The sequence below is a fragment of the Ursus maritimus genome, unplaced genomic scaffold, assembly GCF_017311325.1.
Source record: "Ursus maritimus isolate PB19 unplaced genomic scaffold, ASM1731132v1 scaffold_27, whole genome shotgun sequence".
Taxonomy (NCBI): Eukaryota; Metazoa; Chordata; class Mammalia; order Carnivora; family Ursidae; genus Ursus; species Ursus maritimus.
Window position 1 is genome coordinate 29,757,649 of NW_024425230.1, and position 27,606 is coordinate 29,785,254.

Sequence of the window (27,606 nt, forward strand, 5' to 3'; positions counted from 1 at the left end):
GGTGGGGCGCTGGCTCAGTCTAGGCTGCTCGCCGCTGTCGCTCCCGGGCTGCGGGATGACACCGCTTCCGCCTGGATGCGCCTCCCTTGGCGCCCCGCGCGCCCGCGTCCCCGGCCCGCTGGCTCTGTCCCGGCTCCCGCTGCGGCTGCTGCTGCTGCTTTGGACGGCCGCCGCCACCCAAGGCCACCCGAAGAGCGGACCCCGCATCTCCGCTGTCTGGAAAGGTAGGTGGCGCCGCGCGGCCGGTGGGGCACGGGATCGGACGCCGCGCGGGGCGAGTGCGGAGTGTGCGGGCCCCGGAGGGAGTGCGTGCGCGGCTCTGCGGGTCCCGGGCTGTCCCCGCGGGGAGCGTGTGGGTCTGGGTGAGTGTGTGAGTGTGCGCGCAGGCACGCCGGAGCGGGCTGTAACGCTGCGGTGAGCGAGCGGCGGGGGCCGGAGCCCCGGCTAAGTCGCTCCAAGTCCGCCCCCAGCCGGGAACCGCAGCGCCGGGGCGCAGGGGAGGCAGAGGGCCCTTCTCTCGGCCGAGGGGCGTTCTCGGTCCTTCAGCCCCAGAACCTCTGTACAGGACCCTTTCTTCGGCCGGGACCCCCCACCCAGGTCTCCTCTTCTTCAGCGGCGGGCTCCGCTGTCGCGCGGGGCGCAGGCTGGGCCGGCAAGGGGGGCGCGGACCCCTTGCCGCCGCCGCAGCGCTCCGGCTGCGGGAACAAAGACCCCGCTGCCTGCCCCCGCCCCCGCCCCGGCCCAGAGTGCGGGCCGGGTAAAGGGGTGGGCACCCTGTGGTGAGCCCGGCCACGGTGCGGTGCGGAGCCTTGGGGCACCCGGGCGCTGCCTCTGCAATGCCGGGACCGGCCGCTCCCCCCTTGTCCGCACGTGGCAGTTGTCACCAGGAATCGGCGCCAGCGTGGGGGGCAGTGCCCGTTGGGTGGGGCGCGGTCGTTGGGACCCCCAGGCGGCGGATCTGGGGCGGGAGTGCAGCTTTTAGGCCGCGATGGATATGTGAACCTGGGGGACCAGAGTCTCCCCCAGGGGCGCCTCACTTTAGAGCCCTGTACAATGGGTCAGAAAGCGGGCTAGATGGGGTTTGAGGCTTTCTGCCGCGAGGGAGTGAGCTTCCCTCCCCTGCATTGCACACAAATGCTTCCCCGCCCCTAGACCGACAGGGCTCTGTCCCCCAAATTTGGCGGCACTGCGGCCCCCCTGTGGTGGTGGTGGACTCTTCGTGGGGGTTGGGGGACTGGTCTGGTCTGGCCCTGCCGGGAGCCTTTGATGCCTGATGCGGTTTGCAGGAATTGCCGGAGCCTGAGCATTATCTGGGGCAGGTATTCTTAGCAGAGAGCGGAAAAAAATCCCACACACAAAACGAGTGGCCCGATCTGCAGCTGCAGCGGAGGGAATGAATGTGACTTGCCCAAGGTCACTCTGCAGCGTGTGAGCTCACAGTGCAGACTGGGGACTCTGATCTGGCACAGGACCAGGGCTAGTTCTGAGTTAGGGAGGGGAGAAGGATTTAGGCAATTTTTTGGCCATAAAGGAGGAACTTTGGGGGCCAGCTCTGCTACCCAGCCAGAGGTATTCCTGGTGGGAGTAGAGCAGGAAGCTGGACCTCTGGTCGTCTGTGGATGGTGGATACCTGCACACCCCTCACTCATATCAGCTTCAGCCCAGGCTTTCTCTGCATTCCCAGTATCTTTGCCTTGCGTCAGTCCTCTTGGCTGTCCTGGACAGCACAGCATTTGGGCACTCTGAAGAGCACATGTGGCCATATCTGAGTGTTCTGGGATCCCCCCCCCCCCCCCCCCCGGCACCAAACCCCTTGCATTTGGCTCTGCTTGCCCCTACCCCCAAGTCTTCCTAAGTCCCCTCCCCCCATACTTAATGCACAGCCACTTCTTAGCACTTAATGTGAACCTCCACATCCAGGGCACTTAGTCCCCACCCTGGGGCTATTTAAAGATGTTTCAGTCCTCTTACCCACTTTCAAAGCTCCTAACCCAGCTCCACCTCTCTTTCCACTGCACACAGTTCACGACTGTACCACCCTGGCTCGCACTGGCCATGCCCTCTGCTTGGTAATGCACTATTGACCCCTACTGGGATCTGCCACCCCCTCACCTATCTTGTCCAAAGGCAGTCTTCGCTCATCTTTGCCAGTGCCAGGTGCCCCACTGGCCAGACAGACCCTGCCATCAACCTCTCCCCCAGGACCACCAGCTGGTGATGGTATGCCTGGCTGACAGCTGCCTCCTGTTTCCTGTGGGGTGACACATGGCAGTCGGACAGGAATGGTTTTGGGCAGGGCAAATCAGGGAGTAGGCTGAGAAAAGGACCTTCCAGCCTTGCTGTAGACCTAGGTCCCTGTCTTCCAGGGGGTGGGGTGCTGTGAGGGTGGGCCTCCACCAATGACCAGACCAAAGATAATGGTGTTTCTGGAGCCACTTTTCTCTGACGCAGAGCCTGGGGTGTTAGTTTTCAGCCAGGACAGGTGTGGGGACTGGAATAGGTATGGACGGTTCTTCTCTTTCATTTATTTTGTGTTGCTTAGATTCCTAAGCCTCAGGGAAAGATTAGGTCAGAAAGTTCTGGGGAGATACCCAGCCCGCACTTGTTGGGGAGGTCGATGCCTCTCTAGCCTGATGAAGGCCTGGCCCGGAGAGAGACGGATGTGCCAGCACTGACCTGCTGGGTGCCCTTGAACTCTGCACCTGTCTCTGACCCTCAGAGCTCTCCAGATTAGGAAGGGCTCTGGAGATTGTCCTCCGAGGGCATCAGTGACACATGGACCAGTCATGGATGCAAAGTGTGGGCCTGACCTCCCTGCCATCAGGGACTAGAGGGTTGCAGGTGAGGGCAGGCAGTTGGCATGCTTGTGTAAGCTGAGCACTCCTCTCTCATGCTATCCCTGTTTGGAGGAGATGGAGAAGCCCAGGAAGGTCCTGACCTCCAAGATCGGAGGGGAGCCAGCATGTCCACAGTGAGAAAGAGAGCCCAGTCTCCTGTCTCCACTTGCCCAGCCGGTTCTGTGCTCTCTCTTGTCCAATTAAACAACAGGATGTTATCGTTGACTTGGTGGCTGCTGGGGGAGCCATTATGGGGCGACTCCCCAGGGCAGGGGGTTATTGTCACCTCCTCCAGGGGATGAGGTCACAGCTGGGGCTCCCCAAGCATCAGCATTTCCAGTGGAAATCCTTGCCCCCTTGGGGACTTAGATGTGCTCATCAACTTCAAGGTGAACTCCCCCTGCAGAACCAGGGAAGGGGGGCAATTCCCAGGAGGAGAGAGGGGGTTTCCTGAGCTGGGAGAGCTACTCGGTGACGTCACTGGCAGCGTCCGGCCAAGCTGTGTGGCCCCTCCATCCTGGAGAGTGACGATTCTGAGAGCAGGCTGAGGTGTGGTGGATGCGGGCATAGGCCTAAGACATCCAAGGTGTGGGGGAAAGAGAGCAGAGGTCAGGAGCCCGGCTCTGGTCCTAGCTCTGACCTGATTTTCTGTGTGACTCTGGATGGGTACTTGCCTTTTGCTGAGGCTCAGCTTCCTCAGATGTCCAAAGCAGGTGGGGGGGGGGGAGCTTATACTTACCAGAGCACGGATCCCCTGGGACTCCTGCCTCTCTGGGATGAGCAGAGGCTGTGGTGGCCGGTTCAAACCTTAGCATTGAGGAGAAATCGAAACCTGGGAAGTCAGGGGAAATCCTCGAGTTTTGTTTTCTTTCCTATCTTTCTGTCTCATAAGCTGAAGGCTGAGACCTGCTGGGGGAAGTGGTTCATTAGTTTGTAGTCTCAAAGGTGGCATTGTAATGTAGCATGTTTGACATTTGACATTTGCTGGGGCCAGCCTTGTATTGGTCCTAGGGCAGGGCTCAGGGACTCAGGGATGAGAAAGTAGACAGGTTTGTAGACTTCTTAGTGTAGATGGGGAGACAGACAAGAAGGTCAACCTTTGGTTACAATAAAATGTGGCAGGGCCCATAACAGAGGGCAGCTATGGGGGGGGGGGGGTTGAGGAGGTACCTAACCCAGTCTGCCCAATCAGGGAGGGCTTCCTGGAAGAGGTGGTAAGTTGGGAAGGCAGGAGGAGTAGAAGCCAGCTGGGGAGGGGAGGGACAGGAGGAAGTACCTGGTGTGACAGGATTTCAGACCCAAAAACTTGCAACTAGGACCAGGGAGAGGAGAGGAGCTGAGTGGGTACCCCAGGAAGGAGATATTGAGTAAGCCAGGGCTTGGGGGCTCCAGGAGGGTTTCTTGAAGGAGGGGACATCTGAGTTGGGCCACTTGACCTTACATAGCCAGTGGGAGGAAGGACCATGGCTGGCAGGGGAGGCCTCCTGAGTGTCATAGCTCCCTAATGGGAAGTTAGGGCTCGGCTGGGGGAGACTGGAGCTTTCTGCCTAACTCCTGACTGCAGGGTTCTCCAGATGAGGCAGGCTGTATCTCAGCAGAGACTCTCCATGGTGGGGAAGAGTCCGCTGGCACCATCTACGCATTGTTGGTGGGGGAGGGGCAGATGCCCTTCCTGTGACCAGCTTCCCCTTCCAGGAACCTTCACCTCCTTAGCGGGGGGAGATCACTCCTTGGGCTAGTGGGACTGGGGGGAGTGGGCTAGGTGAGGGCCGGAGGTGGGCGTGCTTGTGTAAGTTGTGCACCCCTCTCTCATTCCATCCCTCAGGAGAAACAGGGACAACTGGGCACCCCTCTTTGCGAAGTGCCAGGCCAAGGCCCTAATGTGTAGGTGGTGAGCCGAGGCTCGGACCAGGGGCAGGGGTCCAGCAGCCAGCAAGGGGGCAGTGGTGGGTGTGGGTAGCCCTGGAGTTGACAGCTGAGGTCCCAGCTGACGTCTTGTCCTCCACCCCCACCCAGCCCCGTGTCCCTCATTTTAGCCACCACGCAGCGTCTGGCTATGTCACAAGAGACTGACCATACTTCCTCTACTCTGGTTGGTAGGTTTGGGGCCGGAAAGCTTCCCCTTCTCTTAGTTTCCTTTTTTGGCCAGGCCTGCCTGCCCCCAGAAGCCTCCTCCCTCCCAGGGTAGGGGGGGAAGTGGTCCTCCCAGAGCCTGGAGGATGGTGGTTCCTTATTGGCCTCCCTGTCAGAGAACATGTGCGTCCCCCTCTCCTAGCTGGTCCAGGCCACAAGGGACCAGGGGATCTGTCCCCTTGTGGCCCCTCCGTCCTTCCACGACACTGTGCTGAATGGTTCACCTAGAACATGCGGCAACGGAGTTACTACTTTCCCCAGTGCTGCCTGGTGGCCAGGCCCTGCACTCCCCTTATCTCCCATACAGCTGTCTTCACCTCTCCCCAGCACACACGTTTTCCTGCCTTGGGGCTGCTGCCCTGCTGGTTGTCACCCCCATCACCCTTCTCCTCCTTTCTGCCATTTCTGTCTCACTTCCTCCAAGAAACCTTGGATGACTGCAGCCCACAGCCTGATGGGGCAGAGCTTAGGACATCAGAAGACAGATGTCAGAGATCAGCTGGGCCAACCGCATATGCCACAGATGGGGGAAACTGAGGCCAGAGATGACAGGGACTGGCCCAAGGTCATCCAATGACACAGGCAGAGCTGGGACCAGGGCTGTATCTTCCACCCAAGCCTGCTCCTGGCCTCAGCTATTGGCCTCCCTCTACCTGTCTGCCTGCTTACATGCTCCTTCCCCAGGCTTGGGGCTCACTGAGCCCTTTCCTCCTTGGCCAGCTGAGCTGAGCCCCGATTGTTCCTGCCCCAGTGCTGTCTGCTCCCAGGAGCCCCACCGGCCGTGACCATTCTCCCTTTGGGACCTTGGATTGGGCCAGCTCCGTGTGCCTCTTCTGGTCTTTTCCTCAGGGCAGCTGGGCCTCAGGTCTTGAGGGCAGGTTGATCTGTGTCACGGCTTGGGCTAATCTGGGTTTAACCGTCAAGGCAGCCTGGGATTAGGCTGATCCTGCCCTGCCTCCTGCACCCCTTGCTTGCCATCAGGGGCTTGGGCTCCGTGCTAACACCCTCAGGGGCAGCTCTCATTGTGGAGGGCGGCCAGCACCTGCCCCCGGGCCTGGGTCCGTCCGTGCTCAGCAACTCTAGGGGAGAGAGCAGGAGAAGGCTTGGGTTTGCCCTTGGGGAGCACACAGGTGCCTGGAGAGGTGGGCCTGCTGCCTGGTTAGGGAGGGCATCTGAGAGATCCGGAACCTGTAGTTATAGCCGAGGACTGTGACAGGAGGTGAGAGCAGGACAGGTCAGTGCGGGGTGGCACAACTGGGGAGATGTCCCGGGGAGGGGAAGAGCCAGGCGAGAGCGAAGGGCAGGTGCATGGGGTGGGGACAAAGTGGGGCATGGAGAACCACTCATGCTGTTTATCTTCTGGGCGCAGGGCTTTCGCCCAGCCTAGTGAGGAAGGAAGGTCACCTCGATAAACTCGGTGCCCTGTCAGTAGCCCAGGAACCTGTTCCAAGATGTCTGCTCCTCTGGCACGGCAGTTTGCCCTACTGTCCCTGTCCGCCCCTCCCTACTATCTGAGCTGTCCTTACTTGCCCAACGTTAGCCTTGGCTTGACAGGGCCCATGGAGTGAGAGGGGGTGTGGCCTTCACCTTAAGGACCCCACTGTCGAGGCAAGATCCCACCAGACAGTGTGGTCTGAGAGAAGATGGTGTCTGCCAGATGGTGTGTAGCACGAGGTCAGAGGGAGGACGGAGAGTGAGGGCTGAAGCAATTGGAACACTTCCTAAAGCCAGGGGGGTGGAGGCCAGGTGTTCAAGGACGGGTAAGACCATGTGCACAGACAGAAGGGGAAAGGGCAATCAAGGGAAAGGAGAGCACAAGCAAAGGTGAGGAGGAGGAAAAGAGCTGCGGCAGAGAGGAGCAGAGATGGGCCTCGACTGCCAGGCAGAGGGGGAGGGCCCTGCTGGGATAGGCATGTGGGAGCCATGGTGGGTTCTTGAGCTGAGGAGTCAGGGGTGGAGGCAAGTGTTCTTGGCAGGTGCTGGTTGGGTAGAAACCTGGCTGGGCAGATAGTAAAGGAGGGTTCATGAGCGTATCCTGCCCTTCACTGTGGTCGACCCCAGGCCGCACAGTGTTTTCTGTTTTGGACAGAGATCTCAAGAGATTTATCTTCCTAATCAGTCATGCTGGCCAGCACTCAGTGCTGTGCTGCACCCCCAGATTCCTACCCGCCCCGTACTCCTCATGCCTCAGGCCTGCACACCCACGCTCACTTTTGCATACCCTCTTTAGGGCATCGTGGATAGAGGTCAGGCCTTCATGTGCCAAGAGGCCTCTGACCAGGCTCCACCCTCTCTGGTCCCCAGTCTTCTCTTTTGTGTGGGAGGCACTGGCTTGGAAGCTTCCAAGGGCCCTTCTACAGGGCGCAGTGCTATGAGCACGGATTCCAGAATCACTCTGCCTGAGCCCCAACCTCCACTCCACCACTCGATAGCGGTGTGATCCTGGGCAAGGTGCTCGAGTCCTCTGTGTCTCAATGCCCTCACTGTAGAATGCGGGGAATGAGAGAACCCGCCTTAGAAGAGTTCAGCGATGATTAAGGGAGTTAATGTATATAAAAGTCCCTGAGACTAGAGCCTGGCACAGAGGAAGTGCAGTGGAAGGGTGAGGTGGTAGGGACGTCTCTGTCGCCATTGCTGTTGACCTCCTCCTTCGGCAGCTCTGATTTCTGGAGAGATGCAACCCTGCGCAGCCCGGCCTCTGCCCGCTCTCCCTCACCAGCTATGCTGGCGGGATGCCCTTGCCTACCCCCACCCTCCCCGCTGGCCCAGGCTAAGGCTGAGCTGGGGAGCCTTCTGTTCCTCCACTGGGGTGGTGAAGCCATGCTCTGCCTTCTCCCCCACCTCTGCCCTGGCTCTGGGCCCAAGGACAGGCCCTGCCCTTCTGCCCGTCCTCTCCTTTGACGGAGCCACTCATTGACCTCGACCTCACTCTGGGGCTTTTAGAACCTGCTGGGCTGAAGACCAGACGGAAGGTGGGCAGGACGTGCTGTCCATCCTGGGTTTCCTGCCTTCCCTAGGCCTTGGGGACTCCTCCCTGCTCCATGTGGGCCTCGGGGTCAGCCTTCCCTCCCTGAGTCCCCCGAGTCTGGCTCAGTCCAGTGCCCCCACAGCTTGCCGTCCACGCTGCCCCTTCCTCCAAAGCCTTTGCCCCCGCTTGTCTCCACCACCACTCCCCCCCCCCCAGCCAGGCTTGTGGTCCTTTGAGCACAGTGGGACAGTGCAGGGAGCACACAGCCCTTGCTGATTTGGGGGGGGGCTGAGTTTTCCTGTCTATAAAATGGGGTACAGACACTTGTCCTGCCTTCTTTGCAGGGTGGTTGGGGAATTTGCAGGCTAGTTGATGGAGGTAGAGGGGGATGTTGGCTTCTTCTGCTGTTCCCACCTCCATTCAAAAAGCTGTTTGTGACTTTTCCAGGACTCATAATCCCACACTTCCCCCAAATGACCCATGAACTCAGTACTGTGATTTGTCCTTAGAACAAAGATTGGGTCATAAAACCTAGACCTTAGCAGGTACCAGCCCCTTCAATCCACAGAGAAGGAAACCGAACCCGGGAAGGCCCTGGTCAAACCAACCAGCCACCTGGCTGCCAAAGGAAGCATAGGCTTTCCTGGAGCCGGGGCTGAGCCCACACGTGAGGCATGCTCCCCTCCCACCCATAGCTGGCCTTGGTGGGTGGGAGGATGTGTCCCTTCAGCGCAGCAAGTTTTCATCTAGTGGGCAAGGGAGGGAAGGAAGGGGAACAGGAGATGACCCAGGGAAGTAGAGAAGTACAGTGTTTTGTAAATCAAGAGGCTCTCAGGGAGGTCTTCGATGTGGTCCTGGAGGGCTGGAGCTGGGGATGGGTACCAGAAGCCCTGCGCTGTGGCTTGGCCCTACCTCTGGTTCCTTGGGCCAGTGACACAGCCTGTCTGGGCTCAGTGGTTGTTCAGATCCTCTCCCTTCCACCTTGACCTGTGGGGTATAGCTTGCAAAGGGTGGAGAGGCTGCACCCTGATTCCTGGGTCACACATGGGCCCTGCCTCCTCTTTCTCAGCCAGGTGTGTGTGGTCGGAGAGGGTGTGAGGTGGGCCTGGCAATGCAGGGTGGGGTGCAGGGTGGGAGGATGTGGCTGGGTCCCCAGTCTGAGGTTGGCCTGGCTCCTGCCCCATGCCTGGGCCTCCCTGGCTGCCTGACTCAGGCACTCCCTGCTGGGTGCCCACATTCCTACCATTCTTAGAGCCTGCCTCAATGCCCACTTTCAAAGGGCTCCTTGAGGTTAGCATTCAAGGCCTTTTGGGTCAGTGGGCCAGGTTGGAAGCCTGTCCCTGCCCGGGCCAGACCACGGGGCCTGTCCCTTGTTGCTGCCTTCATGGATAACATCACCCCCTATGTTCCAGCCCCCATTCCTACACTCCTCTTGGGCTGCCCCTCTCTTTCGTAAGCAATGAGGATGTGGGGACAGGACCAGATGGTGACAGCACCCAGAGTGAAGGAGAGGAGGAACGATTCCCCTCCAGGCCAGCCAGCTTTAAGAAAACCCACCCTCTGGGGGTCCACACTTGCTCCAGCCATTAGGCCACTGGGATAGTGGTGGGAGGGTGGCGGCCATAAGAGCAATCAGGTCTGATTCTTTCCAATGGCATCTTGCCTTCCACACCCAGCCATCTTCGTGACCTTCCTCTCTGGCTGGGGCCAGGCCCTGCGGCTCCTGCTGCCATCAGGAGTATGGCAAGTCAGGACCATGGAGGCCAGATGGGTATAGAGCAGCCTGAGTGTGCTCTTTCTCGGTCTGGAAGGAGCAAGGATTGGCTCAGAATCACATGGGGGTGGGGGTCTGGTGTCTTGGCCCACCTTTGGGGCCATGCCCTCCCCCTGGGCCCCGAGCCCCCTCCCCTGCCCGAACCCCTGGTTATTCTGGGAGCTTTTAGCTACCACTTAGTCAGCCACTAATGCGTCAGGCTGGGGAGTGAGGGGGGAGACACGGTGCCAGACGGTTCTCCTTTTAGACATCCAGGATGGGAAGCAGAGGGGGCTGGTCAGGCAAGGAGAGCAGGGGGGATGCTGGAAGAGGGGCGGCTCTCCCGATCCTAGCCCTGCCTGGAGGGGGGGTCAGCACTGCAGACTGATGTGCCGTATCCTTGGGCTCCCTGCCCCGTCACGCTCAGGGCCCTTAGGTCCAGGTACCCCCCATTCAGTCAGCCTCCCCACCTTGGCTCAGCTCTTGCCCTTGTCTGGAATTCTTTTCCTGCCTGTTCCCGACCCATCTAGCTTTGATCCACCTCCCCCAGCCCTTTGGATTCACTGGGAAGCAAAAAGACGCATTTAAGGAGGTGACACTTGCTCACCCGGCTGGGCCTTCTTAGGGGCAAGCTCTGGCCTTGCTCAGCCCCGGCCTGGGCAGAGCCTTGAAGGCCACCCCCTCCCTGACCCAGCTCTCTCTGATGGTGCCATGGGGCCACGGGTCCTGGCTGTGAAGGCTTGGTGCTGCCTTCACTTCCAGGCAGACCTCCTGCCCCTGAGCCCCCCAGCCCCCGCTCCTGCAACCTGAACAAAGCTTCCTTTCATGTATTCATCGAGCTGCTGCCGCTCAGACACTTCCCCGGCACAATCAGGCCCTTTGAGGGCCTTGGGCAGTTCGGGAGCCAGGCTGGGGTTGGGGTGGAGAATGGGCCAAGGCCTCGTCCTGGGGCTGAGCTGGTGCCGTCCTACCCATACACATCACCAGGCACAGGGTGGGGAGGGGTGGGAGCTTGGGGGTCAAGGGAGGCGATGCTGCCTGGCTCCTGTGTGTTCTTCTGCAAAATGGGGCGAACGGTCCCTGCTTCACCCACCCCTGGCTGCTGCAGCCCGGATTTGAAGGGCATGGGACTCAGGCTTGCACATCCGTGCGGGACTGCCCTGGGCCTGGGGCGGTAGCCCGCCACGCTGCAGCCCCGCTGCGGGCAGCCCTCGCCCTCCCTCCCTTTGTGTGCTCCAAGATACTTTGCAAGCAGCCCTGAGTTCTGCACCGGGACAGTTCTGCACGCGATTCAGGGAAGCTTGCTTCCGGTTCGCTGTCTCACTCTGTCTGGATTTCAGTGTAGGGCCGCATCTCCTCCTCACATCTGGCTCTCCAAGGCCAGGCCATGCGTCTCCCATCAGGCTTGACTCCCCAGGACTGCCACCCCCAGAAAAAAGCTGTCCCCGGGGAGCACTCTGGTGCCTCTTTCCCCGCTCCCAGAGATGTGGTTGGCCTTGCGGGCCCCTCCTCTGAGGCCGGGGTGGTTTGAGGCGTAGGCTTCTGGGGGCTTCAGCTCTCAGGCCCCAGCCCATCTCCAGATGCAGACATGCAGCCTTTCCTGGCCACGGCTGGCTAGGGGAGTGGAAGGGGGAGCAGCCGCAGACTGTCTGGATCCCTGGCTGGCTGCCAGTGAAAGGGGAGCCGGGCAGCTGACCCTAGCACTCTAATTTTACCCCAACTGGAAAGGCGGGGGAGCCCAGGCGCCGAGACCTGCCAGCCATGCGGTGCCCGAGCCCTGGCCAGCACTCCACCCCCAACCCAGTGCAGAGCTGGGCTCCCAGCACCGGCCTGCGCAGCTGGGGCTGAGCGGGTGAGCCTGGGGGACAGTGAGCCCTGACACTCCGAGCTGCTCAGGCTGTGCGTGGAGCGCTCCAGGAGAGCCGGGGGAAGCTGAAGACAGTGAGCTCAGTGCTTCTCGGTGGCCTGCGGAGCTGGCACCTCTGAGCACGGATACTGTGAGCCAGTCGTCTTCCCTCCTGGCGTGACCTTGGGCTAGCGTGTCCCCCGGGGGCCCTGAGTTTCTCCTCTGTGCTGTGAGCCAGGCCAAAACGGAGGTGAAGATTGAGACTATCCCACTTCCAGGTTTGACCTGACTGTGCAGGGCGGTAGCCTAAGGGAAGGGAACGCGGGTGTGAGTGACAAGGTGCGCCCCTGTTGGATGCAGAATCAGTAGGGTTGGCTCCTATGGCAATGAGAGGGCCCCGGGGCAGACACAAGGACATGGCAACGCTCTTCTGTGCCGGCTGGGCTGTGTCCTGTTCAGTGTCCCTGGGAAGGTGGCTGCCCCTGAATTTGCTGCAGCTGAGTAAACAGCAGTCGGGCCGAGTTCTGGGGTGAGCCCCAAGCTGGTCGGGGCGGGGAGACACTAGCTGGGGCTGCTTGCGGGGGGCCCAGCCACAGGCCGTCCCATCTCTGTAATTTAGTCCTGCAACCGGGCCGACCTCAGCAATGTCACCGGAGATGAGACATCTTCTCCCTGGAGGTAGTGGCTACAGACAGTTTCTTTTCTGGGCAAAATTGCCCTGGTCAGCCCTTCTGCTTAAAGGCCCAGGCTGTGGTCTGTGAAGGGCTCCCTGACCCAGAGCTGCTGCGGAGGGAGGGCCGATCATCCCCCGCCGGGGCCAGCCGCACCCCTGTGAAACCAGTCCAGAGCAGGCCAGGCCACTGAGTGTAGCTGGGGGGGCTGCGGTGTGGGGTGTCATTCAGCACCTGCTACTGACCCTGTGACCTTGGGCTGCCTCCTTCTGGACTTCCATTTTCCCATCTATAGAAATGGGGACGAGTGGGGGCTCAGATTCCTTTCTAGCTCTGATCTAAGCTGGTCTGCTCACTAAGGGGCTGGGTAGGCCAGGAAGGGTTGGAGAGGGCTTCCCAAAGGAGGGGTTGGGGTTCTGACCAAAGTGATCCCTGGGAACCTTGACTCTAAGTGGGCTGCTTTGAGGCCCTGCTACCCTCAGGGGATTGAGGTAGCCGCTGGCTCTGTCCTGGCAGTGGTGAGCCTCACAGACCAAAGCCAGGGGAGTCCTGGTCAAGTCCCCAAGCCTGAGCCCAGCTTCTTAGGAGTAACAGACTGTGTGTGCGGTGTGTGTGTGTGCGTGTGTGTGTGTGTGTGTGTGTGTGTATGTTGGCTGGGGGCAGAGGGGTCTGTTTTCCCCAGGGGGCCCCTAAATCCCGCCCTCATGCAGAGGTTACACATATTGTAGGATAGGGGTTGTGGCTCTGGGGCGAGGACAGCTGGTTGCTGGACCCTAGCAGGGGACCCTTCGCTTCTCCCACTCATGGCTCTGAGTCCTGGTACTGCCCTAGTCCTGACCCAAACCCTAGTTGTCAGGCAGGTGCTGATGTGCCTGGCGGGGGGTGGGGGCAGGCTCTTCCTGCCCAGGGCCCAGCCTCAACGTTTCTGCCAATTGCCTCTTCCCCAGGCCGCGCAGGACAGGACTGGGTTGACTTTGGCCTGGCAGAGCCTCACACAGTGCTTTTCCACGAGCCGGGCAGCTCCTCCGTGTGGGTGGGCGGACGTGGCAAGGTCTATCTCTTCGACTTCCCCGAGGGCAAGAATGCCTCCGTGCGCACGGTGAGCCTAGACCCCTCTGCCTGGATCCCTCTGTGGGCCCCAGGATCAGAGCTGAGCCCTTCCCTTCCTCCTCCGCCCATTTCTCTCCTTGTCTCCCCTCTGGCCTTGGTGAGGGGTCTCAGGGAATCCATGGGAGTTAGCCCTCTTCCTAAATGGTCCACTCTCTATTATATCCCATATATGGCCTGGGAGAGGCTCCCTAAAGGTAGCCCAGATTGGCGTGGATATTGGGGCGGCGTGGAGAAAGGCCTAGAGCTAGCCCCCCAGGCCAAGTGGCTAGTGCTGCTGCGGGAGACCTGGACAGGAAGCTGGGCTCCAGAACCCCATGGCCCCTGTCTTCAGAGATTTCTGGCCCTGGGCTTTGGCTCCGGGTATCAGGCCAAACAGTCTGTGTGATCTTGGGTAAATCACTCAGCCTCTCAGAGCCCTCGTCTATAAGATGAGCCCATCCTAAGGATGCATGGGAAGTACTTACAGGCATCTTGCCTTGACAGAGCGGACTGATGCTTTCCCCTCCCCCCCAGGTGAACATTGGCTCCACGAAGGGGTCCTGCCTGGACAAGCGGGTGAGTGGGGGAGAAGTAATACAGAGAGGAGGCTGACTTCCTTGGAAAAGGGACAGGAGTCCCTGAGAGTCTGAGGAAGGAGGCATGGCCCTGCCTTGGGAGCCATGTCTGGGAGGAGAGAGGTAACCTTGCCTCAGGATTCCCAGTTCTGAGGGGGAGACATGGTCCTTCTCCAAGGCCTCTCTGCCCTTACTCTGTTCTTGGGGGGTTGGAGTCAGCAGCATCCCCTCTGGGCTCTCCCTTGGAGGGTGCCTCCTGTACTCACACTTCTGATGCCTCCTTCCCCAGGGCTGAGGGTCCTAGTGTTTAGGCCTGCCGGGGCCTCCAGCCAACCTGTCTCCTTCCCCTTCTCCCTGGCAGGACTGCGAGAACTACATCACACTCCTGGAGAGGCAGGGGGGGGGTCTGCTCATCTGCGGCACCAATGCCCGGCGCCCCAGCTGCTGGAGACTGGTGAGAAGGCCCCTCCCCGTGGACCTGGTTAGCCCAGTCTTGTCTGAGTGGGCTTCCGCCCTCCGTGTTGGGAAGGAGCTGGGCGGACTCTGAGGCTGGCCTCACCTTATATAGAGTCCCTGAGAGGAGGGGGACCCTGGCTGGGAAGCTGGCGCCCGTGGGAGGCAGTGGCCGTGGCGTCACATGGCTGTCTGACCCTACTTGGTCTCCCCCAGGTGAATGGCACCGTGGAGTCACTTGGCGAGAGGAGAGGCTATGCCCCCTTCAGCCCGGATGAGAACTCGCTGGTTCTGTTTGACGGTAGGGCTGCTGCCTTGGGCTGGGGGAGGGTGGTCAGCTCCATGTCCAGTGGCCCAGTCTCGGAGGAGGGACTTCCAGGAGCTGTCTGCCCTTACCCATGGCCCTCCCCCCATGCCCAGGGGACGAGGTGTACTCCACAATCCGGAAGCAGGAATACAACGGGAAGATCCCCCGGTTCCGCCGCATCCAGGGCGAGATCGAGCTGTACACCAGTGATACCGTCATGCAGAGTAAATCAGGCTCCGGCTGGGCTGGAAGGGGCTGGAGGGGTGTGAATGCCCAGGGTGGTGGATGGGGTCCTCCTGTTCCCCTGGAGGGCTCCCTGAAGGCCGCTGGAGCCCAGCCCACTCAAGAAACCGGGGGCCTGAGTAGCCAGAGCTGAGGAGTTTGACCTGTAAGGGAGCAGGGGAACAGCAGAGACAATGGTGTGGAGGCAGAATGGGCCCAGAACACTCTGGGAGCAAAACGGAGGAAGCCGCAGACCCAGCACGGGCTCCCCAAGAGCCATAGCGTATCTCTCTGCTGAGCTCATGTGGGGGCAACACCTCCTCCCTCCTCATTAGGGCTCTGCCAATTAGGCAGAAGTGACATAGAGGCCCCCAGGGACCTCCCCCCAGTCCCCAGGCATGAAGTCATTGCTCTTGGGCCGATGACATCTTTGCAGGAGAGGGCAAAACAGGTGTGGGGTGGGGGTGCAGAGTCTCAGGTCCCTTGGGCTATTGGACCTGATGTTCTGACTTTTCTTCTAGGTCTGATTTGCCCTGGGTTTGTTTGTAGAGACTCGGGGTGTGTGTGTGCTCACGTGCACACAGGGTGGGTGCGCACAGCGGTGGGTCCTCTGAGCAGACTCCCAACCTCACACCCGTTTGCCCGTGTCTCTGGCAGACCCCCAGTTCATCAAGGCTACCATTGTGCACCAAGACCAGGCCTATGATGACAAAATCTATTACTTCTTCCGGGAGGACAATCCTGATAAAAACCCCGAGGCCCCTCTCAACGTGTCCCGCGTGGCCCAGCTGTGCAGGGTGAGCGGGTGGCTGAGTGGACAAGAGTGTGTGTCTGTGCCTGCACAGGAGTGAGCGAATGTGTGAAAACACACCTGGGTCAGGTGTCATACGTGTTTGTATGAAGGAGCGTGTGAGATGTGTGAATGAGTCTGGGTGTGGGACTGTGGAGCGAATGTGTGTGCATGGCGGGGGGGGTCTGTGCATCTGTGAGTGGGCGAAGGTGGTTGGGCTCGTGGGCATGCGTGGTTTCATGTGCAATGTGTTCGAGTGTGTTCGTGAGTGTGGCAGTACGTTTACATGTGTTTGTTTCCCGTGTGAAGGAGCTATGATGTGCGTCTGTGGCACGTGTGTGAGCGTGTGTGTGTGCGGGCGGGCAAATGCGCATCTGAGCTGGCCTGCTCCATGGGGACCAGGCCGCTGTAGCCTGCGCGTCCCCACTGCTGGCCCTGTGCCCTGGGTCAGCCAGGCCCGCGGCGGGAGCCCGGCCCCAGCACCCGGCCGGAGAGGACAGGCAGCTGTGCCTGGGCACCTGGCAGGTCACGCCCCCTTCTCGGAGCTTCCGTGCCTGCTCCGAAGCCCGGCAGCCGGGGCAGGGGCTCAGGGGCCTCTCCCTCCTCCTCACCCTTCCAGGGGGACCAGGGTGGCGAGAGTTCCCTGTCGGTCTCCAAGTGGAACACCTTCCTGAAGGCCATGCTGGTGTGCAGCGACGTGGCCACGAACAAGAACTTCAACAGGTTGCAGGACGTCTTTCTGCTCCCTGACCCCAACGGCCAGTGGAGGGACACTCGAGTCTATGGCGTTTTCTCCAACCCTTGGTGAGTGACCCTCGCCGGGGCCAGGGCCGGCGTCGGGGAAGTGGCCAGTGGGCATCAGAAGGCTTGGGCGCTGCGGAGGAGAGGGCTCATGTGGCATGAGCAGGGCATCCAGGGTCACAGGACGGGGCTGTTGCTGGGCCTGGGGTGGGGGATCGCCCGTGCTCAGGGAGATGCGGGCGCTGGTACATTTGGGAGTCTGTGCACACGGGTGCGTGCGCATGCGCCGTATGCGTGCTTATGGCCACACCTGTGCCCGTGAGTCCAGCGGCTGTGTGCTCAGAGTGGGTGCTGGGGCGCTGGGAAGAGGCGGCCGAGGCCACTTAGGGTGCCGGGTGCTATCACACCCGCTCAGGCTCTGCCCACACCTGATCATTCACACCTCTTAATCACTCCCGTTGATTGAAAACAAGGCAGGCGAGAGTGCCGGTTGGGTAGTGTGCGGGGAGAGCTGTGGGACGGGGTGGGGAGGCCAAGCCCCTGCTCTGATGTTCCTGTGCGGGGAGACCCAGCCTCCGAGGAGTCTGGCCTCCTCTGGCAGCAGCAGGCTGCCGCTGGGCCCAGGGAGGTTGGAGGACGGCCCAGCTGGAATGCTCCGGCCCCGGGGTTGGCCTCTGCCCTTGGTGATTCTGTCACAGAACACAGGTTGGGGTTTTCGATGGCAGCAGAAAGAAATGTGGTTGAACTTGCCTCTCTCCCTTCCCTCTTCCCTCCTTCCCTCTTCCCTCCTTCCTTCCCCCCTACTGTCCCTCCCTCCTTCCTTCACTGGCGTTTGATAATCTTAGGCACTGGGCTTGACTCCCAGGATAGTCCCTGTCCTCACAGAGTTCACGGGGGGATGGGGGGGGGGGGCTTGGTTATGTCCCTGTCTGGTGCTGGTCTGGCCTGGGTGAGTGGGGGTGTGTGTGTGTGGGGGGGTCCCTGGCCCCCCAGTGAGGCAGTTTCTGTGTCCCCCAGGAACTACTCGGCCGTCTGTGTGTACTCGCTTGGGGACATCGACAAGGTCTTCCGTACTTCCTCACTCAAGGGCTACCATACGAGCCTTCCCAACCCTCGGCCTGGCAAGGTAGGCTGACCCCCTACCATGGCCCAGGCGTCAGCCCCACCTCCCAGCCGCGCCGCTAACCTGGACCTGTCCTCTTGCTCAGTGTCTCCCAGACCGGCAGCCCATCCCCACGGAGACCTTCCAGGTGGCTGACAGCCACCCTGAGGTGGCGCAGAGGGTGGAGCCCATGGGGCCTTTGAAGACGCCACTGTTCCACTCGAAGTACCACTACCAGAAAGTGGCTGTGCACCGCATGCAGGCCAGCGGCGGGGAGACCTTCCACGTGCTTTACCTGACCACAGGTGAGGGGCCGCCCTGGGGCCTTCCGGCCTGCCTTGTAAAAATGGATCTGAAAGGCATAAAGAATAATACAACTAACTTGCGGTTGGATCTTTATACCTGGAAGGAAGAATTGATGGACCGAGAGCTGTCAGGGGTTAGTATGTGTGGCTGTGGAAGAGTCAGGCAGGGAGGGCTTCTTGGAGGAGGTGGGGGCAGAGGGAGGGGAAGAGGGTATCCTAGGATGGGAGAAGAGCAAGTGTGAGCATTCAGAAGCAGAAATGTAGCAAGTCTGAGCAAAGCTGGGTGTAGTCCAGATGTCGGACCCTGGGAAGATGGTAGGAAGGAAACTGGAAAGTCAGGAGGAAGGAGCGGGTCACTGGTATCCCGCGGGTCCCTGCCGGGCAGAATGAGGAAGTTGGATTCTCTCCCTGTCTGTGGGACTATGCAGGTGAGGGGAAACATTTGATGTGGGAGCCAAGAATTTAGTGTGACATGAGGAAGGACTTCCAAAAAGCAGAGCCTTTGCAGAGTCTCTCTCTGTCTCTTTTAAAAAAATATTTTATATATTTGCGCGCGAGAGAGCACAAGAGAGCACAAGCAGGGAGAGTGGCAGAGGCAGAGGGAGAAGCAGGCTCCCAGCTGAACAGGGAGCTGGATGTGGGGCTCCATCCCAGGACCCTGCGATCGTGACCTGAGCTGAAGGCAGATGCTTAACCGACTGAGCCACCCAGGCTCCCCGCCCCCCTTTGTGGAGTCGTGCAGAGGACCACCGAGGGGCTTCCACGGGGGTCAGGGTTTTGCTGACCCCAGAAGCTGGGGGGAATGCCTTGGGAGATACCCCTGTATTCTGGGAAGCCAACAGCTGTGGAGGAGCCAGCCCCGAGCTGAGTTTTTGGCAACTTCTTGGTCCCAGTCTGTGGGCAAAGGGGCTCCTGGGAGCAGGCGTGGAGGTCAGTGTTGCCGGGGGCCGCAGGCCTTCCTTGAGACCGAGTGGTGGGGCCATGAGAAAGGGCAGCGTCTCCCCAGGGGCCTAGCACCTCTGGGGCCACACGGTCAGGGCCTCAGGCACCCACCCTCAATACCTCCCCTGCCATGTGGCTTTCTGCTATTGCTTCACCTTATGGCTTTCTCGGGGCCATAGTGATCTCTGTGGTTGTTTGACTCCTGGAAGCCTCGGGGAGAGGAATTCCCCAAGGGGCCTGGCTTCTAGGTCCTGAGCCCTCACTTCTTTCCTCCTCCATTCATCCTGGCTGTACCCACAGGCCCCTGTCTTTGCTCTGCTCAGTGGTGGCTGGCCTACCTGCTGTGGTCAGCCAGGGGGGACGGCAGGGCACTGGGGTGCAGGAGAGGAAGGACTGAGAGCAGGAGACAGGACAAGGAAAGCTGGGTGGGGCCGTGAGCTCCCCTCCTGCAGATCTGGGAGGTGAGTGCACTTGAATGGTGAGGCATTTGTCCTGGTGTCTCCGTGAGGGCCATTGGAGAGGTACCATTTTGGAGTCTGCAGCAGGAAGGATTGGGGCCAGATAAGAAATAGAACTTTCTGAGCCCTCTGCAGAGAGTGGGAGGCTCTCACACCTGGGAGAAGCTATGGGAGGCACTCAGGGGCTGCCGTGGAGGCGATGGAGGGCAGTGAGCAGGTGTGGGCGTGAAGGCAGCAGCGAGGCTGGGGGCTAGTCAGGACAAAGGAGCATCTGGTCACATCTCGGAGCCCGCAGAGGGGGAACATAGCCACATAGAGGAAAGTCCTAAGTGGGTGATCATCTGATCATCTGACTGCTTTTTTGGGGCAAGTGATGCCCTGGGAAATTGGGAAGGAGGGAGAGGGAGGTAGGCTATTCTAGAAACTGGGACAGCGGGTGAGGTGGGAATGGGAGAACCCAGGGGTCAGAATGCCCATTAGTCCCTGACAGGTATGAATGGACACAGCATGGCCTTGGAGGCAGGCAGCCTGGTTCTGACCTTGGGAATCTCTATGTGGCATCTGAGGTCCTTTTCAGATCAAAGATTTTATAAAAATTAAAAAAATCCCCAAAGATTAAGTGCAATGTGGAGTCCTAGATTGGATCCTGGAACAGACAAAGGACATTAGTGGAAAAACCCAAGAAATCCAAATAAAGTCTGTCGTTGAGGTGATAGTAATGTCCCAGTGTCAGTTGCTTCATTGTGACCATGTACCACAGTTAACGTAAGATGTTCACATTGGGGGAAACTGGGTGAAGGGTATTCGGGAACTCTGTACTATCTTTGCAACTTTTCTGTAAAGCTAAAAATATTCCAAAATGAAACGTTTATTTAAAGCAAACATCCCCAAAGAGTCCAGGAAGCAGGGGAGTCATAGAAGGAGCTGAGGGGTGGGGTTCTGACGACTCTGGGTTCCAGTCCCCGGCTATGTGACCTTGAGCTAAGTTGCTTGGCCTTTCTGAGCCTCATTTCCTCGTCCCGGAATTGGGAAGGTAATACCCACCTCTTAAGAGTGTGGAGGATTAGACAGTGCGCAAGGCTAACGCACAGAGGCCCCACACCGCACTGAGGACAGCCGGTTCCTTTCTTCATGGCCCAGCTGCCCCTGTGGCCTTGGGGAGCCTTGGGCCTCCTGGGATGGCCTCTGTGGCCCAGCCTACAAAGCTCCCTAGTCGTCCTCAGGCTTCCACATCCCTCTCCAGTCCTACTCTCCTCACCCCGCCCCACCCCAGTGCTGTGACCCCCGCCTGAGCCCTGACTGCCCAGCCCTCCCCCATGCGTCTTTCCGGCTTGGCCCAGCCTAGAGGGAGGCTGCCCAGCTCTGTGGTGGAACTCCCGCCCACCGGCCCGCTGACCCTCTGCCCCTCACCCACAGACAGGGGCACCATCCACAAGGTGGTGGAGTCGGAGGAGCGGGAACACAGCCTCGTCTTCAACATCATGGAGATCCAGCCCTTTCACCACCCGGCCGCCATCCAGGCCCTGTCGCTGGACACCGAGCGGGTGAGCCTCCCCACCCCGCTGCAGCCCATGGGGCTAGCCGGTGCCGCAGGCCAGAGCTCCTTTGCATGTGATTTGCATGTCCTTTTAAGAGCCTCTGGGTCCCAGGGCCTGCCAAGGCAGGGCTGGCCTGGTGACTTAGAAATGAGTGTTGGGGCCGGGGGCCCTGAGCTGACCTGAGTCCTGCTCTCCTTCCAGCGGAAGCTGTATGTGAGCTCCCAGTGGGAGGTGAGCCAGGTGCCCCTGGACCTGTGTGAGGTCTACGGCGGGGGCTGCCATGGCTGCCTCATGGCCCGAGACCCCTACTGCGGCTGGGACCAGGGCCGCTGTGTCTCTATCTACAGCTCCCAAGGGTACGTTGGCCCGGATCCCTTGTCCCTTGGGGGCAGGTGAACACAGGAGTGGGGGTGGTGTTGGTGGGCCGCAAGAGGTGCTGGGCCATGCCCTCCTCTGGGGGGGGGGACGGCACTGCAGCTGATTGCGGGTGGGGGTGAGGACAGGGAAGGGGCCAGACCTGTGGCCTCCTGTCCACTTAGCCTCACCCCACCTTCCAACTCCAGGCCAGTGCTGCAGTCCATTAATCCGGCAGAGCCACACACGGAGTGCCCCAACCCCAAACCAGGTAGCCAATCTGGCCCTGCTGGGGCCCCTGTCTGCTGAGGGTGGTACAGCCCCATCTGAGGGAGACATGGCCGGGTCCTGGGGGCCCCAGGCAGATGGGGCAGGACAGTCCTGAGGAGGGGGCCCCCATCGGTATGGGCTGGTTGTGGAGAGGGGAATGGTGAGGGAGGCAGGGGAGAGTCGGGAGGAGGTGGGGCACCGTGTTCATTTAGGAGCGTTGGCCCTGGAGGCCTGGTCAGCAGGGGAGAACACAGCTGCCTCGGGAGCCCTCGGCCCCCTCCTCACGGCTGCCTCCCCCATCCCTCTCCAGACAAGGCGCCCCTGCAGAAGGTCTCCCTGGCTCGGAACTCTCGTTACTACCTGAGCTGCCCCATGGAGTCCCGTCATGCCACGTACTCCTGGCGCCACGAGGAGAACGTGGAGCAGAGCTGCGAGCCGGGCCACCAGAGCCCCAACTGCATCCTGTTCATTGAGAACCTCACAGCCCGCCAGTATGGCCACTACCGCTGCGAGGCCCAGGAGGGCTCTTACTTCCGTGAGGCTCAGCACTGGGAGCTGCTGCCCGAGGACGGCGCCACTGCCGAGCACTTGCTGGGCCGCGCCCGGGCCCTGGCCACCTCCCTCTGGCTGGGTGTCCTGCCCACGCTCGCTCTTGGCCTGCTGGTCCACTAGGGCCTCCTGGGGCTGGGCATGGCGTGGGTTCCTACAGCCTCAGGGGCACGAGAAGAGTCTCCCATCCAGAGACGGCCGGGCCCGGCGAGCTCCTGGCCCGCTGCTTCTTCCAGGGGGACTGCATATCCCGGTGAAGGACACCAGGCCTGGAGACGGCCAGCCGCAGGCGGCTGCTGGGCCCGAGTGGGGCGCCGGGGCTGGGGGCTGTGGAAGGAAGGCGCTGCCGTGAAGCTGGGGTGTTGATGACTTCAGACTTAATCTTCTGGAGACTACTTTTCGAACACTCCTCCTCAGACTTGACTGAACGCAGTGATGTTCCCAGCCCAAGAGCCCGTGGGCCAGAGAGTGGGATTTGGAGAGGGAAGCTGGGACCCCGGCTCTGGACCTTGGGGCTGAGGCCTGAGTCCTTCCGGACTCTCCGTACCCAAACCACCCCCTCCTCCTCCCTCCTGCCGTGGCCAGGGGTGGCCGCTGTTCCTGTAGGCCCAGGGCTGCCTTCTGAGGCTCCCTCACCGGCGCTGGGTCCCAGCAGGCAGTGGCCTTGCATGTTTATTGAAGGATGTTTGCTTTCCGGACGGAAGGACGGAAAAAGCTCTATTTTTATGTTAGGCTTATTTCATGTATAGCTAATTCTGACTGCATCTGTATGAAAATACCAAAACTACATGCTGGGGGTGGGGTGGGACGGGGAGGGACTGGGGAAGACATGGGCTGGGGTGGGGGTTCCCAGTCTGAGGCTCCGGGGACAGGATAAGAATCTAGGGACAGGCATGGGTTCGCGGAGAGTGGCATGAGCTGGCTCTGCCCTGGGATCCCAGTCTGAGGGGAACATGGTCCCAGTCCCCCGGTATGGGGGGCAATTATGGGAGGGGGTAGGGTGAGGGAGACAGGGGAGAATGAAGGAGAAACTGAGCCCTAGGTTCACCACATTCATATAGAAGGAGGAGCCGGGTCCTCAGGGGGAGGTTCCAGGACTCTGCCCTTGGCATTGGGGGTTGGGGGGCGGGGGGTCCCCTCCCCTCCCCTCAGCCCCCTTCCCCAGGGGCTGTGCTTCCATGCTCCTAGTCTCCCACCTTCAGCTCAGGACATGTTATAACTTAGGCTAAACTGTGAATTCCGGTGGGGACAGCCTGGGCCAAGCTCTCCAGGGGCGTGGCTCCGCTCCCAGCCCTGTCCATGGATTTCAGCAGAGAGCTGGGCCCTTCTCTGGCTGCGTCTGGCCAGCCCAGGGCAGGGCCTGGGGCCGGCGGCCTTCCAGCTTTGGCCCCTGCATCTCTTCTCAATGCACTTTAATAATGTAACATATTACTAATAAACAAACTATTTATTTACCTGTGCCTGCTCCTTGCCTGCAAAGCCATCCCGGCCAGGGGAGGGGGTGGGGGGCTCCTGTGCACGGCTCAGTACCTCCTGCCTGTGTGAGCCTCACACACTTACCGTCTCTGTCCTTGGAGCCCAGGAAGCCCTCAGGAGAGCTCGTAGCTAGGGAGAGGCAGGAACCGGATCTGGACCCACACCTCCCGAGCAGTGCATGTCCTGTCAGGCTGTCGACTGGAACCCAGGCAGCTTCTGCCTCCTCTCCTCACACCTCGGGGAGCTGGCCTTCCTCTCCCCCCAGGCTCCACCTCCCACCACTCTCCTGAGAGGCCTGGCCTGGCCAGGCTAGCAACAGCCTCAGGCCCCCCTGCCCTCCGGGGGCCCACACTGGGAGGCAGACCCCGGTGGCACAAATGTGTGGTGATGGAAGTATGTGTGCAGAAGGCTGGAGGGCCGCCGGAGGTGGTGCCCAAGTGGAGATGAAGTACTCCCTCCAGCCTGGCCTGCCACGCAGGGCCGGGGCCTGGGTGAGGGCTGCATGCAAAGGGGCTGGCTGGTGAGCAAGGGGGGACTGGTAGGCGGGGTGCAGGCTTTGTGTGCTAGACCCCGAGTTTGGCTTTTCAGCCCCCGGGGTGGCGATGAGGGCCGGGGTGGGATCTGTGCCTTGGAAACTCTTGAGCTCCGGCTAAGATAAAGCGCACAGGTTTCAGAACCCAGAAGGATGGATGAGAAGGGCCCCTGAGGCTGGGGTGGGGGGCAGGGAGGGGAGTTAGGAGGCTGTTCAGAGGGATAGTGGGCCAGACCGAGGGCAGGACCAGGAATGGGGGCGCCCAGAGGGAAGGATGCAGAGAGGAGGGAAACTGGAGGCCTCCTGGGGCCTCGCCTCCCGTTTGTTCCTTCCTCTCCTGCCCCTTGCGGGAGGGACACAGGCCTTTTGGGTGGAAGACTGTCCTGAGCAATAACTGCGGGAAAGGGGGACGTGGCAGATTTGGGACAGTTCTCCTCTCTGAGTCTGAGCCCAGCTTCCGGGTGGCTCTGGCGGACACCCACAGAACTAGAATCACCCCCACCCATGGCACCCCCTCCCTGTCAGTCTGACCTGTGCTTTCTTGGGCCAGTCCCCCAACTGAAGATTCTGCCTGGTTCTCTCCTCCCCACACCCAGCCTCCCCAGGATGACAAAGGCAACAGCAGGCGCTTGAGGCCAGGAGTCTGGGAGTCTGGGGGGACCCAGAAGAGCCCTGGGCTGGGGGCAGAGATGTGGGTCCGCTGTTGCCCTCGTGATCTGGGCAGACCTCGCCTTCCCCCGTGTGGGGCCCCTTCTTGCGTGCAGTTCTGTTCTGAGACCAACTTCCTTTGTCTTGGAGGGACCTCAGCATCTATGTCTTGGCCTTGTCTGTTTCCCAGCTCACAGCCAAGCAGCAGTAGCAGCAGAGCTCACCCCTCAGGAAGCCCACCTGCCCTGTGGTGGGGGAAAGGCAGGAAGGAGTGGGTGTTACGGGCAGCTAGTGGAGAAAGTGTGGGACCAAGCCCCGCCCCCGCCTCGACAGCTGGGTGGCTTCCAGCGAGGTCCCTGCTCTCTCTGGACTTCAGCAGTCTCCCTCTTTCCAGCCGGGATGCTCTCGGTACCCGGATGGGCCTCTGGGAGAAGACTGGAGGGACAGAACACACTCCTTTGTCTCGATAGAGGCGCCAGCAGAGGCTGGGCAGGAGGAAGCCGTGCGCAGTGAGGCATGAAATGAGACCCTGTAAATCCATGTAAATGAGGCGGCGGGGAGAGGCCAGGCCAGGCACAAGGCTCCTGACCTGTTTTCCCCCCGTGGGCAAGAAACACAGTGGGTCCTGGATGGCGATGGACCATCAGGACCGTTTGGCTGGGCCTGGAGGCATGGAGATCCCCCATGATATCAGGGCACCAACATCAGCCCCTTGGGGGCCAGGCTGCGGGCAGGAGCCAGGCCCGTCCTTCTGCCTTCTTTCTTTGCATCACCCCCTGCCACCCGGAGGGGAGGAGGGGTTGGGCAAAATAGGGAGTTAAGACTGTTAAACACCAAAGCTCAGCTCCGCTGGGGAAGCTAGAAGGAATGGGAGACTCCTTTCTGACCCAAAAGGGCCACTAAGGTTTACCCTGGGGGCTCCGCCTCCTGCTGTCCTATCTCCGCTGCAGGAAGGCCGCTGCCATCTAGTCTCTCTGCTGCCTGATGTCCTTAACCGCCATTTACAGCCCCGCACATCCCTGCCTTCTCTACCCTGGTCTCCTTCAGTCCCCTACGACCTTCGTTCTTGTGAGTCTGTCCCCTGGAATGCCAGGAGTAGCATGATCCCAGGTAGAGATTTCACAACGACTTTGAGTTCTTCAGAAGAGTCCAGAACCGTCCCTTCCACTAGCACCACTGATGCCTGGGCCTGCTTGGTCGTGAGCTGTGGGTTGGGGAGGGGGCAGATGGAGACTTAGGGTGAGTCAGGCCCCGGGGTCCTTGGCTAAGGAAGGCACAGCCCCTGCCCCTGAGACCCTCGAAGCCTGGCAGGGAAGGCAGAAGTGGGGCTGGACGGTGATGATCCTGGGAAGCACTTACCCAGCCCATGGTGGTGGTTATGCGGTGGTTTGAGGGGGACTTAGGGGACAATAGAAGTCCCTAGGGTGGAGAAATCCCTGAAGAAGAGGGAATAGCATCTGCGAAGGCCTGGGGATGTACCAGGGCCTACAGCGTCCCGGGCTTGGCTGCAGTAGTGTGAGCTCCGGGAAGGCAGGGAGTCTTTTGCCAGTTTGGGTGACAGCTGAGTCTCTAGCACCTAGAACAGTGCCTGCAGCACATTCTTGTTGAATCCATGGGTAAAAGAGGAGCGAGTATCTGGAAGTGCGATCGCATGACTCCGTCACTGCCAGCTCCTGGGAGCTAAGGCCCTCGATCTTCGTCCTGCAGGTACTAGGGAGCCATCGAAGGATTTTGAGCAGGGGGAGGGTGATGATGAGTCTAATGATGGTGAAGACGATCAGGGCTTGATGGGGGCCTCCAGTTCCCACACGTCATCCCCGCCTGCCTCACCCCAAGCTCACGCCCTTCTCGCATCCCCAGCCATTTCCAGCCGCCTCCGTGGCCCAATTTTAGCCTCTCATTGTCTGGACGGGGCCCTCCCAGCTGGGGTTCCGGCCAGGAGGTCTGTGGGCTGGAATAGGGCTGACACGGCTAACTCAGGCTCAGGAAACACTTTTATGTTGATATTGGTTAACTCTGGGAGGAAGAGTCCTTGGGAAGAAAACAAAAACAAAACCACATTCCCAGGGTCGCCAGTGGCCACAGGCCAGCCCACGCGAGAGGAAAGAGCCCAGAGCCACACCCGGGAAGCACTTGTCCCGTTGGCGTGCGGGTGCCTTTCTGAAGGATGGTGCGCGTGCCAGGACTGCCGGGCCAGCACCTGAATAAAGTTCCCGAAGGCCTGGCCTCCCACACTGGCAGTTCAGTCAGGTTGGGCCAGTGGATGGGCTCGGAGGGCTCAGGCAGGGTGAACACATGCTTCGGGTTGGGCCCATAACCTAGAACATGTGGGCTAACGTGGCCTGCAACTTTACCCAGCTCAGGGGGCTGACTCATGCCCACAGCAGACATTACTAATCAATGGCGGCATTTCTTTCTCCTGAGATCAGTGACAGATTTCCTCCGGAACGACATTCTTCAAAAACTCCCGAACACTTGGGACGTGGCTCATCTGAACTGAGAGGTGCCATAAGTCTAAAAGACATAATGGATATTGAAGGTGTAATAGGGAAAAAAATTATTAATAACATTGTTTCAGTGATTACACTTGGAAATGAAAATGTTTTGGATATATTGGGTCAAATAAAATATGTTGTGAAAGTTAATCTCACCTGTTTCTCTTAACTTCTACCTAATGTGACTACGAGAAAACTGAGAAGTGTCCCTGTGGCTCACAGATGTTTCTGTTGGACTGCACTGCTGGGAAGTATCTGCTCTGTGAGGACAGGGAACGTGGTCTTTTTTTAAAGATTTATTTTATTTATTTGGGAGTGCGAACTGGGGGAGGGGCAGAGGGAGAGGGAGAAGCTCAGGCAGACTCCCTGCTGAGCGCAGAGCCCTATGTGGGGCTCGATCTAATGACCTTGAGATCATGACCTGAGCCGAAATCAAGAGTCAGATGTTTCGCCGACTGAGCCCCCCAGCCGCCCCTCTCTCTTTTTTCTCACAGCTAAATCTCCACCTAGATTAGTGCCTGGCACACAGTAGGTGCTCAGTAATTATTTGTG

General features: G+C 60.1%; 1 protein-coding gene across 1 annotated transcript; it reads left to right on the forward strand.

The window, feature by feature from the left end:
• SEMA7A (semaphorin 7A (John Milton Hagen blood group)) lies at nt 1-27,204 on the forward strand. Its single transcript, XM_040643001.1, has 14 exons — nt 1-224; nt 13,156-13,307; nt 13,832-13,873; nt 14,234-14,326; nt 14,542-14,626; nt 14,746-14,856; nt 15,512-15,651; nt 16,264-16,448; nt 17,403-17,511; nt 17,594-17,792; nt 20,609-20,736; nt 20,932-21,086; nt 21,294-21,355; nt 21,665-27,204. The coding sequence occupies exons 1-14, from the start codon at nt 56-58 to the stop codon at nt 22,024-22,026; spliced, it is 1,992 nt and encodes a 663-aa protein (XP_040498935.1). The 5' UTR covers nt 1-55; the 3' UTR covers nt 22,027-27,204.
• The last annotated feature ends 402 nt before the right edge of the window (nt 27,205-27,606 follow it).

Bases quoted from the DNA above. Each gene is read 5' to 3' on its own strand.
- SEMA7A (XM_040643001.1), top strand. From the start codon at position 56: ATGACACCGCTTCCGCCTGGATGCGCCTCCCTTGGCGCCCCGCGCGCC. The intron at 225-13,155 runs GTAGGTGGCGCC...CCTCTTCCCCAG, and splicing joins CATCTCCGCTGTCTGGAAAG to GCCGCGCAGGACAGGACTGG. The intron at 13,874-14,233 runs GTGAGTGGGGGA...TCTCCCTGGCAG, and splicing joins GGTCCTGCCTGGACAAGCGG to GACTGCGAGAACTACATCAC.